This window comes from Pungitius pungitius, chromosome 7, assembly GCF_949316345.1.
Source record: "Pungitius pungitius chromosome 7, fPunPun2.1, whole genome shotgun sequence".
Lineage (NCBI taxonomy): Eukaryota > Metazoa > Chordata > Actinopteri > Perciformes > Gasterosteidae > Pungitius > Pungitius pungitius.
Genome location: NC_084906.1, coordinates 6,059,687 through 6,073,168, shown reverse-complemented (window position 1 = coordinate 6,073,168; position 13,482 = coordinate 6,059,687). Strand labels below are relative to the sequence as shown.

The following is a 13,482-nucleotide window of genomic DNA, read 5'->3' as shown; positions in this document are numbered from 1 at the left end:
CATGTGGAAGACCTATCAAAGTGGACTTTTCATAATATGTCCTCTTTAAAAATAAGAATCAACTAATCTTAAGTGAAAAAAAAATGCTCCTTTCAGGTTATGTGTGGGCTGCACTAGATAACTTTAGAGCATAGGTGGCAGCAAAATGCTTGAATCCTGATTTTATCATAACTTTTATTCACACTGTTTTTCAATGCAGTGCAATTCAGGCCTCAAACTTTTAAAAGATGAAACTCTAAATCTGTTGTAGAAAACAAAGTAAATTAGGTTTGTCCGTTTTTGCAATAAAGTGATAAAATTTTCAGAAAAACTCCACAGCGTACTGATATGTCACAGCCAGGACATTCATTTGCTTTAACAAGGTGATGTGCTTAATGTGCTTGCAAATAATTACTACATAGTTTTGCAAATCCAGAACTTTTAAATTTTGTCATTTTCAATTATGAATTCATGTACTTTGGCCACAATGGAGCAGAAAAACATCAAAACCGATGGATAAAATCCCAAGTATCATCCCACTGGAGTTGTCTCTTTGGATCCGCTGGATTAATTAAATCCAATATTCACTATGCTTTTAGCTCTGGTTTGGTCTCCCCCAACTCACAAGAAAAAGATCTGACTCTTAAGCTGCTAAATGGTCCGATCTCCTCACAAGCTGCTTTGTCTGTTGTCTGTGTGTGTGTGGTTAGCTCTGCTGCAGAGGGGGGAGAGAGCCATCATCCAACCTGCGCCCACGGTAAAGTATATTGCCAAGCAGAACTCATCGTGTCCGTGTGTCCCTCGAAGAACCCCGCAGAGGGAGCCCACATGTTCACAGATGTGTTGACGAAGTATTGTCTTTTCACTGGAAAATATTTGATTGTGCGTATCAAGTATCGAGCGTAGTAGCCGTCAACTCGAGTATTCTTCACTTCATCTCGTTCTTGTCACAACAGTGGCCAATCTGCTCGAGCTCCCTGTGTGTGTGTGTGTGTGTGTGTGTTTGTGTGTCTGTGTGTGTATTGTTGGAGGAACTCCAACGCCTGACCGAGACAAAACAAAACAAAAACAAATGCGCACTGCAGCGTGATGGTAGAGGATATCCAAACGTTAAAAAGTATTGATAACAAGCACCAGTGCAATCCACTCCTATAAATATAACATACAATAAACACACTTTATTATTCAGCACCTGAGCCAGTTGGATAACAGTGGAGCTTAGAGAAGGATATGGGGATCATATTTGAATATTTGACAGCCTGTTTAAACAGCCGACTGTAGGTCGCTTGATGATAAAAGCCAAGCAAACGCCAATTTGCTGGTGAAGACCGTGATATATATTAGAAAGTATATAAATATATTGTCCTTGCTATTAATAGGTGCCCCTTGTGGGTCATTTACGTCTATGTGTATTTGTTGAGGTTGTTTTAGACCCTCTGCACTCCATAACTATATTGATAAAGCTACGTGCGTAAGTGTGTGTTTATGTGTGTGTGCGTGTGTATGTGTGTTAATATCATAGATAACCTAATCAGCTAATCTTCTTTCCTGGAGGACAACACTGCACATGCTAACTGAAACCATGTGCACACTCTGTGCTACCAAACACGCTCCCTCTGTCTTTATCAAGTGCACTAGTCCCAATATTGCTCAAAGACACACACACACACACACACACACACCATTATCTCCCCTCTGTCTAAAAAATGGTTTCACTCATCTCTCTCATTCTCTCAGTTCCTGACCTTCACCTCCTCCTCCTCTTCCTCCTCTTCCTCCTCCTCCTCCTCCTCCTCCTCTTCCTCCTCATCCTCAGTGGGCCTCACTTTCACTGTTGGATCAATATATGCCTTTGCATAATAAATAAGCTTCAGGAGTGAATAATAGATTTCATTTTCTTGGAAGCTCTTTGTGTTGCGGAGAAACAACAGGCAGACTAACTGTTCCATGTAACTCGCCACCAGCCTTCTTCCTTACTGGTTCAATGACATCAACAGAAGTTACACTTTAAATGTACCTAGTTTATTTTTAAATTTCACCCTGTTGCACACTAAACTCCCTGAAACAAAGACCTAATGCATTAGAAATCAATAAAGTATATATCAGTATCAGCGTATTCAGATAAGATATTTGCTGTCGACTGCAGAATTGCAGAAACGCTTATGAAAATATTAGATTGCAATAATGCTCATTAATTATAAAGAAATGGACAATCACAGAAAGAAAATGTATAAGTTAAGATATGAACTAATGAACTAACATGAAACTGCGGAAATAAAAATAATGTGTTTGTCACTGACGTCTGTAAAGAATGAATGAATGAAATAGGAAACTTGGTTGTCATACTGTGTTCATCAAATAATTTAAATGACTTACTGTAATACAGATAATAGCAGCTTTAAATTGGGGTACAATCTATGTAACCGAAGGACACAATGATTAGGGGAAATGTGAAAGTTGCCAAACTCCACAGCCCCCTTCAGCTCACTGTTGCATAGCTACGGTTTCGTAGATTCGCTCTAATAGCTGTCAGCATTCTCCTTCCCAGCAGGAGACGGCTGTTTTATTATAAAAATGTAAGATGAACTCACTCTGCACTGCCTACTATCTGCTAAGCATAAAGAAACTAATATTTCCCTCCAAACACAGAGCTAAAAGCAGATCAGAATTGGACTCATGTGGACACAAACTTGCATCCAAATAGATGTTGCCATGACTGCACCTGTACTGAATTTGTTTATAGGCAATTGTTTGCTAAATGTTTTCCATATAAAATACGTACGGTGACACTTTGTTCTGCATGTAAAGCTACTTGAAAGTCTAAGAATAATACACAAAAGGGGAGGTATTATTTCATTTTCAGGTGCATGCTTATATTTTGGGTTGCTTGACCAGACTTTCCTGTTTAATGTTTAAAAGAATCATTATTATTGTCATATTAACTGATTCTTATTTGGGTAGCCGACTAAACTGTGACTGGATTCCCCTTTAAGCTTTGGAAAAAATGAGTTTTTCATTATTCATCCCCTTCAAACAAGTGTTTGTTGTGATGCACCTGTATGCGTATAAATAATCACAGACTTTCCCCACAAAGTGAGGTGTAGCAGCGAGGGTACGGGGGAGCACTTACTGTAGCCAGCTCGTCAAACTTCCCAAATAGTTCGTTGAGCAGTTTGACCAGTTCCTGAGCAGTGCACTGGGAGGCCAAGCTGGTAAAACCCACAATGTCTGCAAACAGGATGCTGTCAGAGGAGAGAAAGAGGAATTATAATCCATGACGTCACCATCTTACCTTGTCCTGACAGACGCTTTACTTGTGTTCTCCAGAAAGGGAACGCGACGCATTCTACGGAAGGCGGAGAGGCCACAAACGAGTGTTTCAAATACCCACAGATCACACCGCAGCAGGGAAATTGGCTAATGGAGATCAAGTGCATAATCCATTTCCTGTTAAGTGAAAGCATTTTTTAAGCCAACCACTAAATCAATTATAGAGCTAAAATGCCTGCTGCAGGCTAGCTGCTCTAATGGGGATAAAGAAGGTGTTGAGAGCTACTTAGCCCTTCTTTAATTTGTTGAGAGGCTACTTCGCAACAAGGTGTTATGGATCTTATTCACTCTCAGTGCAACAAAAAAGCCCATACTGCAGTGGGGGAGAAGCTAAAGAGATGTGTGTAGAGCTCTGTATTACAAACTAATATTTCCTTCCAATGCGGATGTGAGTCTAAAATAACACTGTTTAGCTCTGATCATTCCCCTAAAGAATTGTTAATTGCATATTTCATTAGCAAAAGTAAGAGTCCCTGTATCCTGTAAACAATATTGTTTATTTCCTTTCCTAAAACAAGGAATTCCAGATGAGGAATCCTACTGACTGTGTCGTTGGTTTGACTTGCGTCTGGCACTACCACAAGGGTCACATTGGTTTTCAGCGAGATTCCCATAGTTTGTATATAAATCTATATATAGATCTATATATCTATATAGATATATAGATATATATATATTATTTTACTCTAAACTGGATCGTAATTGACTAAATACTGCATTTAAAAGGATTTAAAACCAGCGATGGAGACCATAGACCTGTGTTTACAATGTTTACTGAGGGAATAAATCAAGTGAGAAGGAGGTTGGTTTTCTCATTGACTTTCATATAATCAAACCTCATTTTTGCAACCGAAGGCTTGCTCCACGCAGGTCAAAGTATTATTTTGTCCAATCACTTAGTTCATAACCATTTTTTTGCTGTTAATTCCCATCAGCCTTTTCTGGTGAGAACAGTCCCACTAAAAATTTCAGCAACCTTACGTGAGATTTGTCTCAATAATATAGTCTAAAAAAAGCAAAATATTGCTTCAAATAAGGAACCCAAAGAACAGGTAAATAATAGGGCTGACCAGACATTCATTGGGAGCTTTCAATTTAAGACACCAGTATCACGATGAGGGCCCTTCATCTGCACTGTGAATGGGTTGCTATGCTCTTTTTGCTGAGCCTGATGTATGTAAAGCCGGGGTCACGAGCGCTCCTCGACAGAGCTGTGTGTTCTGTGTCTGCAAACGTTCTCATTTTATTCATTTAATATTTTTATTCAGCACTTTTTTTGATGAGGGAGCTGTCATGCCCCTGCTCAGCGAGTTAATGGTGAGGTTATTTATTCATTTTTTTCCTACCACCCCCCCCACACGTGTTAATGGGTGCTTTTGTGTCTGTGTTTTTGTTGCAGTTCCCTGGAGACGGGCGGGAGCCGGCTTGTTGGATGCAGCTGCGTGCAGCTCAGCAGCAAGGCGAGCGGTGTGGGAGCCGAGCGGAGGGACGGACACACGGGGACGGCGGAGTGGAGAGGACTGTCTCTGGACAGGAGTGCTGTTGACATGCTACCTAGCCCTTCACTCCCACACTCAGCAGCACTGACACGGCCCTTCATTTCTCCTTCCTGACTCGTTGGAACGTAGTGAGCTCAAACGCAGGCCAGGTTCTCACGCTCTGTAATATTGTGCGATACAGGTGTCTGCTGAAAAGGCCGATGGAATCTAAGGGGATGGGGCAAGCAAAGACTATTGTTTTTAGTGTTTAATTGTTCATTTTGTAAAAACAAATCAATGAAGGACTCCTTTGGTTTACTATGTTAAATGTTTTTTAAAAGATGGCCATTACTAGTTCTGAGAACCAAAGGAAATCTTCATGTGCATCAGCAGTAAAAAACACAAAGAAAGGCTGCGATAAATGAGCAGAACAAAAACGATGAATGTTTACAGTTTTTTTATCAGAGTCAAATCTGCAAGAAAAATGTATAAATCACCTACTGTTTTCAAAATTGCTGATCGAGGTTTTGTCAAAAGTAAATATTGCATATTTTGTCTGATTAACAGTCCAAAACCCAAAGCACTCATCGACAATGATACAGACTGGAGAGACCTTGCTGGTCGCTGAAAAGTGAAAGTAAGTTCTATAGTAAGTCTACATGCTGACAACATGTGCCTGCTGCGACGGAAACACAAGAGTTACGTTACAACTGAAGACACTGAACCCTAAAGCTCCATTCAGACTAAGAGGTCACGTCTTCAGATCAGTTTCTCGGTTTTGTTTGTCCAATTGATTCATTGATTAGTTCATCAATATGAGCAACGTCCATTCATACATCGCTGTAATATGAATATTTTCATTTCAGCTGGGTTATTTGACCTTGGTTAAGCCACAAAGCGGCTTCTGCGCAACACTTCTCAAACTTTTAGAATCTGCTACAAAATGTTTTTTTAAAGGTAAAAATGGAAATCTCATTGGAAAAATGTCCTTAGTATGTTTTATAGTCATTCAGCCAGTATGAATACAACCTATTCTGCTTAGTGAGTGAACCATTAGTTAAGAAACCAACTTTTAATTTAACAACAATTTATAAATAATGTTACTGCCGTTACTGCTTTGGTTAATATAGAATCCAATTCCTCTTTTGTAATCTATCGTTAGTTAGTTATAAAACAGGGGCTCCGTGCCTCTGATTTTTCTGCCTTTCCGTAGTTGATTGCATGTGTTTCACTGGCTGTCCTTAATTGGTCTCCTCGGGATCCCGGCGGGTGGCTTTTGGATGAAAACACTTTGGCCCCCCCATTCACCTCTGCAGCCCACAGTTGTCATGACACCTCCTACCTGACATTGTCGTGGCGTTGGATGTAGATCTTGTGAAAGATCCGTTCAGGCGGCTTCAGGAAGTCCTCCTTCATCTCCATGGCAACATTCCTGGGCAGTAAGCTCATTAGCAGACGTTCCTGGGATTGTGTGTTTGTGTGTGTGTGTGTGTGTGTGTGTGTGTGGGAAGGAGGGGCGGGGTGGGGTGGGGTAGAAAAAGAGGGCATTGTAAGGACTAACTAACTGAGAGGACACAAATGTCCGTACTGTATGGTTTTCATGCAGGAGTAATCTGGGAAATATACAATACAACATACAATACAATATACAATTTGTTTTCTGCTCGGGCGTAGACAAACATTCCAAAATAAAGAAAAGAATAAATCAATCAACAGAAAATTAGTCTGCAACAATTTTTGGAATCTATTTTTTTCATCATTAATAATAAAACTAGTAAAAGCAGTTTGTTGAGAAGCATTTCTAAACATTTATTAAGTCTAGCATCTGAAATGGAAAATTTAAATCAATTTCTGAATCAATAGTAAATTAAAGTCTATTTTGGCTGTTGTTAACCCTCTCAGTTGACAGTCACAATGAATCAATGAATCATTAGGCGGCTCCGCTGAATAGCGGTCGAGAGGCGGGTTTTCAAAGCAGCCGGATCTCCCCTGGGTCTGCTTCACCTCTGTTTAACATCTTACATCTATGAAAAAAAACAGAAATAGCCATCACACTTCCTGTTGAATGCTGTGCAGTAAAAGTGGATTTGTCCATATGTGCTGCTGTTTCTCTTTTAAACACTTTTAAACATAAAGTTGTGATAACCAAAGTGTGAATGTGAGGTTGTTCTAATGAAATAATTCCTCTATTCTTTTTATTAATCTCTTCCATTCTTCTGACCAAAACTTGTTATAATTCCCATTTCTCTGATCTGCCCGCGGCTAATTTCTTTGTGTGCTCTACGGCTTTCCTCATGGTGGTTTATTAATGAACCAATGCCTCATTTTCTTTTACTTCTCCGCTGCACCAGATACATTCAAGGGGAACTCCCACAAAAAAAATGACAAAAATCATTGCAATGACCACAGAACCAAAAGTAAAAAAATAAGAGCTATGTTAAGTTTGTCCCTATTAATCGTTTTGGTTATTGTCCTTTTTGAACAAACCATTCCCATTCAAGACAATGTTTGCTTTTATCAATAACACACAATATTCATTGGATTTTTGCCAGATGGATCTGTTAAAGTACGGTTCAATAGTTGCGGAAATCCCTGGAAAAACTCGTAAGTGGGCCTGCTTTTCTTTAACAAAAATAGAGTATTCTGTGTTAAAGAATGAACTTTAATGCATGCATTTTAGGAGAACATGGATAGACTGAGAAACTTTGGATCCGGCTGAAATTTAAGCAAACCGCTGAGTGACAACACGCAACCTTTTTGATTAGCAAAATCAAAGTCCAAGCTATTTGTTGTGCACATGAGCAACAGCCTTGTTACAAGCTGGATATTGATGGATCCCAATCAGGGGTCTGTGTGTGTTCCACTCACCCAGATAAACTGTGACCTTTAGTGGTGGGGGGGGGGCAAGAAAGCAATCTCCTTGTGTAATTACCTGTCAGAAGGGAGCGTGTTTCTGCTGTGGAAAACCGAGCATATTATCATCTAATCTTCAAAGCACAGCTGCTAAGGGTGCCTGTGCGCTCACCAGTGTTGTGTATGACAAAGGTGAAACGTGTATAGAGCCATATGACCTACATCTGATGATTTATTCTCTTTGCAGCCACTGCTGCAGGTTGGTCTCCTGCCCGCATGGTGTGGGTGTGGCTCATGTTTAATTGTTTCTGTGTGTTAAAGTTTGCCTGGTTGTTCTTTTGTTAAGGCTGTGCATGTAGGTGCACGCAAAGGGGGTGGAACGTGTGGCGCTAGTGCATGTGCCACAGTAATTGTACCTTCCTTAAATAGACGCTGTCATAGTTACCGAGTGCCTCTAGGCAGGTTGTTGGAATACTTTGGCACCTGAAACCTCCAAAAAAAAAAAAAAAGACATCTCGAGAGAGACAGCGAAGATCTCATAAACATATTTACTGAAGGCGAGGTGAAATGTGTGCATGCATGGTCCTCCAGCGTTTTCTATCTGTGCATGTTTCTGTGTTTGTGCAAATTCACCTGCTTCTCATTCTCATCCTCCAGTTTCAGCCTCTCCTCAATGCAGTTGCGGGCTTGCAGAAAGACTTTTCTCTGGGTGCGCTCGGTGAGAATTCTCACAAACACCCCAGACAAGTTGACGCTGATGAACAGCACGGCGTTGGCCACCAGCTGCACACAAACAGGAACAGACATGCCAGACAAAACCGGCAGCATCTACATACCACATGTGAGCCCGAGGGGACGCTCATGGGTGTGTCTCTGTATACATCCTGGCTGCTTTAGACTGTGCACAGTGCTTGATTATTCCATAGGGGCTTAAATGGTAAATCACACTGTGAGTGTGATTTAAAGAAACATAAGCCATTTATTGGAAATGACAGAGAAAGTACATTATTGATTAATGATCCGAAATGAATGCTTCTGCCAAACACTTCATTTTGAGGATGAACAATTGTGTGATTCTGTTGATTCCTAAATTGTTCAATCCATCACAGCAAGATGGATGACACAACACACCACCTCGTTAACTAAATTAGGACTTCACTCCAGTTCACACTGGAGCAGAACCAAAAGAAGGTCAACTTTTCCAGAAATATCGTAGTTCTTAAAACAAAAGATCCAAAAAATGGAGGGGTTCTTAATGGATTAGCAGGAGGGGGGGGGGGGCGGCAGGGACAAAGGGTATTTTAGACAGAAGGATGTTGCCAATTTCAGGTCTTAGAAGCTAAATTATAGTTAAAAATAACTCAAATTTGGCATGTTTATTTATTAGTTGTTATCAAAGGATGCTTGAAGACCACTGATAGCACTTATTTTTTTCTAATCCACAAAATATAATTTTTACTACTTTTGCAGACACCACAATGTCAAGCAAAGCAATTTGAAAAGGAAGAATAGGAACTGGTGATGGTCCAATGCAGTTTGTAGGAAGGGAAGGAGGGATATGCAATATATGCAGACAAGTAGACGTACTTAAAGAGTTGGGAACTACCGTTTAATATAGCACTAGAAAAATATCAATGTGTTACATAATTCAGAAACCTTACAAAAAACACACCACAGTGATTGTTTTCAACCTACATATGGGGCTAAAGGAGCAGTCAATATTAAACACTAAGCTGTTTATACGGCTCGGCAGGATCCTGTTTCAGCACCAGCAGCTGGACAGCTCCTTGTCTGCTTCATTACTGAGGTGCGCTAAAGTGAAACTCACTGCCCTCCAATTGTACACCTAGTGTCCTGCAGCTAATATCGATCACTGAGGGGCGTTTCTTTAACCTTTTCTTCTCCAAGGAAAGTCAAATGAGTATAAGCGTCATGTTCAGCATCACCACTTCCTATTTACGCAAAGCTTGGAGCTTCCCATTACAACTTTATGGTCTTCTGGAGAAGTTGCCGGAGGGTTTTTGAGTGAACGGGTGTCTCAACCAGCTACCTCTTCGATAAGATGACACCTCAAGGTAAAACAACCATTAACTACAAAGCCATACGCCAATAGAGCTGGTCGAGTGACCGAAGAGCTGACCCGGGATGCACGGAGGCGCACTTACCGGTCTCCACAGCTTCTGCTTCCTTCCCGTGAACGACGTCGCGATGACAATGAAGTGAGACGTAGCCAGCATCAGGCCGAACACAACGGCCAGCAGCGTCCGCACCGGCAGCAGCACGTAAGCCACGAGGGTGACCAGCATGAGCTGCCACACGCCTTGCTCAGGGGCAGCGGCGCTCAGTAGCTCCGACGTGCCGAGCGCCAGCGGGAACGGACAGCAGAGCAGCGCAAAGGTGAAGCTGAACAGCAGGGCCAGCTTGGCTATTTGCTGCAGTTGCGTCACCTGCAGGTATTTGACGTTGGTGACGATGAAGAGCGACAGGAACACCACGCAATGCACCGGGTAGGAGCCCTTGGACAAGGTGAGACGCGGACTGGACAGCAGCTCCACCAGCGACAGCGAAGACGCGGCGACGATGAGCACTGCCAGCGCTTTGAGGGTGGCGGTCTGCTCGAGCTTCAGGTTGTAGTTCTGGAAGAGAGCCTCAAGCTCCTGGCTGTTGAACTCGTCCTCGCAGCTTATGGCGCCCAGGGGGGCACCAGCTGGGCAGTGACCCTTCCTGCGCCGGGTCTTGACTCTTTCGAATTGCACCTCCTCCATGTTCGGGCCATTCATGAAGCGGGTGATGGCACACGGCCCCCTCAAAGTTTCGATTCCTCGCGCCCGTTCGGCAGTCGAACCGGCACCCTCTCCCACTGCATGCGTCCTGGGTGGCCTAGGGTCGGGCTCGGTGTCGGGGGGGAGAGGGTGGCTGCGGAGGGAACAGAGCACCGCGCGCGCCGCATCCACAGGTTGACGATTGTTGGTGTGTCGTCAGGAAAGTAGCCCGACCAATATGCTGCCCGCCTCTCTCCCTGTCTCCCTCTCTCTCGTTGTCTCTCTCTCCCTCCCTCCCTCTCTCCTTCCCCTCGGACCACCTGCTGTGCCTCACACAGGGTTACCGGTGATCCTGCGCTGCAACAGGACTCATAGCACGCGCTCTAAGATGATAATCAAAACAGCTCACCGTGAGACAGGTTGACCATTTGACACTATTTTTCCCGGTTTACTTTTTCGCCTTCTCTCGCACCTGTGTGTGCTTTTCCTGCTCTAACTCGCTTTAGTGAAATGTCAGTGAAGACAGCAGAAAACCGCGCTGGTGATCTCCCCTCACAGTCTGCATTCAGAGCTGATGTAGTTCCCCGCTAAAAATAGCTCAGCACCGGCGGATGGTTCGATATAGCAACAATTTGGTCTCTCCCGCAGCTCTTCCCCTCATAGATTTTATTGCAGAGTCAAGTGCTCAGTTCCGGCAAAGAATTAACAGGAAAACCGTAAGAGAGGGATCATATATAATCTTGCACGACAGCTAAAAATAGCTCTCCCCCCGAATTAACAATGAGTATGTGGCCAATGGCGTGCATCTTAAACTATGATGCACCATTGAGGGGAATGCATAACTTGATATGGTGTGCATGCATGTGGGTTTGACTTTGAGTTAAAAAGTGGACGCCAAGAGGATTTAACACGGTTGCAGAACAAAAAATAAAAAAATAAAAAAGGGGCACATCTGAATTATTATTATGCAAGCACAGTTTTAACACAAATCATTCAGAAAAACGGTAAAATAATGTTTTGAAAAAAAAAACTGTCTGAATGGTCTACAAAATATTAGAAAAAAAAAGTAAAACATATAATATATTATTTATTATAAATATAATAGGGGTATTCTGAATTTTCAAAAATGTGTTTCTATCAAGATGCAGATGAGTCAAATATGTGGTGTTTATCATCGTTTACAGGTAATTGAATGTAAATTTAGTTAACATTCTCATATTATTAATAGAAACTCAAAAGAAATACCAACAATATTTATAGAAAAATAAATGTCAGCAAATACAATTAATTATAGTTATACAGAACGATCATTAGAAAGGCGCCCTAAAAGAATACGCTGTATGAGGTTATAATGAATACAAATTATATGACAAAGAGAGAATATTTGAGTTGTTATTTAGCGATATCTACAGCAGAGGTCTTTAGGATTTTCTAAAAGTACTCAGCTTGGGGTACATGGAATTATCTGTGTGTGTAATGAGAAATATTCACTCCATTACAACATTCCACGCATAAACAAAAAATATATTAACATGGAAAAAATTAAATTCCAAACCAGGAGCCTTCCAAACGAGCTAACAGTGTAGCTGGGAACTTGATGGTGGGCGCTACGCATCATCGACAGTAACCGCTCTATATGACAGCTGTGCATAATGGCGGCCATGAGGGAGGCAGTGCAGCATAACACAGTGACTCATATGCAAGTGGAAGTATGCATGGTGGGATCAATATACGTAAACAAATCCCAAAGTAGCTTGGATTACTTTACTTTATTCTCTTCTCGAACAATGGATGGTTAAAACTACAGGAAATCGTTTTTTAAGGCTGCGGAGCAATTAGGAAAACTTTTTCCCAATTTGCAATCCAGAAATACTTTGCTTAAAGGACTGCCAGGCCGGTTTAATTGAATGGGCTAACCCATCACCTTGCTTTATTGTTGTCTCAGACTAAGATCTCAATGAAGAAGTCATCAATGAAGAAGTCAATGAGAAGCACTTAGGCCGCCCTGTAACAAAAAGTCTTTACATGCGCACAGTTAATTACTAGTGGTCAATGTCCACTGTCGTCCAGCGGGTTTCAAATCGATCGGGTGATGACCCGAGACCAAGAGGAAAGACAGGCTGTCCATCAAGATTCAATATTTCAAAAGGCAGGCATAACAACAATAATAATCACAATCAAAGATAACACTTACTGTACGTCTTTTAGCAAAATAGGTCGTTAACATTGTAACTGCCACATACTTTGTTTTCTCTATTTTGTCACAAGAAAAAATATTCCCGTAGTTCTATAAAACAAACGCCCCAGGAGAATCGAGTTGTCTGGGAGCATTAAACCCAGCATTATTTTCCATTTTATATCCCCACTGGCTCCATCCTAAACTGTCTCATCTTTCCTGTTTAGCTTTTTACTGAAGTGAAGTGACGTTAAGTCAAGTGATACAAGCAACGCAGCACAAACACACTGGCTCCATTTCCCCCTCTCCTGAAGTAAGTGACGGACGCAGATTTTCTGACGACCCCTTCCTCCAGGACGCTTTGACAGGCCCCCGTTACTATAGCAACAGAGGCAGTAAGGCAAGTAGTTTTTGATTGCTGCAGAGGTGTTTCCCAATCTGACACATTGCCCCCCCCCCCCCCCCCCCCCTCTGTCTTTTCTCTCCGGCGTTCTTGCAGGTGCTTTGAGATGATGAGTTTGTGCTGGTCTGTGCCCCAGTGACACAGTGCCTCTGCCTTGGCGGCTCATTGTGCTCACTGACATTTCTCCAACTTGAGGCTCTGATATCGGGGGGGGGGGGGGGGTGCGCAGATGAAAGCTTGACAGGTGACGGCCGGAACCAAACAAAACTTTTCCCTCACACACAGCCATGCCAACACACTGATGGTGGTAAGGTGCAGGAGGGGGGAACGGACGCAGTGGTAGGGGTGTGTGTAACGAGGATGTGTGGAGAGCGAGTAAAGCCATACATTTATAATAAAGCTGCGAAAACATCAGACCAAGTCTTGCATCGCCTCCAACCAGGTGACTCTGAGATTGCAGCTTTCATTTGAAATTTGTCAGGCATTCCACTCTTATAATCA

At 42.2% G+C, this 13,482-nt stretch overlaps 1 protein-coding gene across 1 annotated transcript in view; it reads right to left on the bottom strand.

The window, feature by feature from the left end:
• Positions 1-11,369, bottom strand: part of LOC119216787 (adenylate cyclase type 1-like) — a 33,738-nt gene extending 22,369 nt beyond the window's left edge. The window contains exons 1-4 of the mRNA XM_037469921.2: positions 9,806-11,369; positions 8,274-8,423; positions 6,130-6,248; positions 3,110-3,221 (exon numbers count right to left, since the gene is read on the bottom strand). Of these exons, the coding sequence (XP_037325818.2) occupies positions 3,110-3,221; positions 6,130-6,248; positions 8,274-8,423; positions 9,806-10,420 (996 nt within the window). The 5' untranslated portion in view covers positions 10,421-11,369. The remainder of the gene's footprint in view (positions 1-3,109; positions 3,222-6,129; positions 6,249-8,273; positions 8,424-9,805) is intronic.
• Between the last annotated feature and the right edge of the window lie 2,113 nt (positions 11,370-13,482).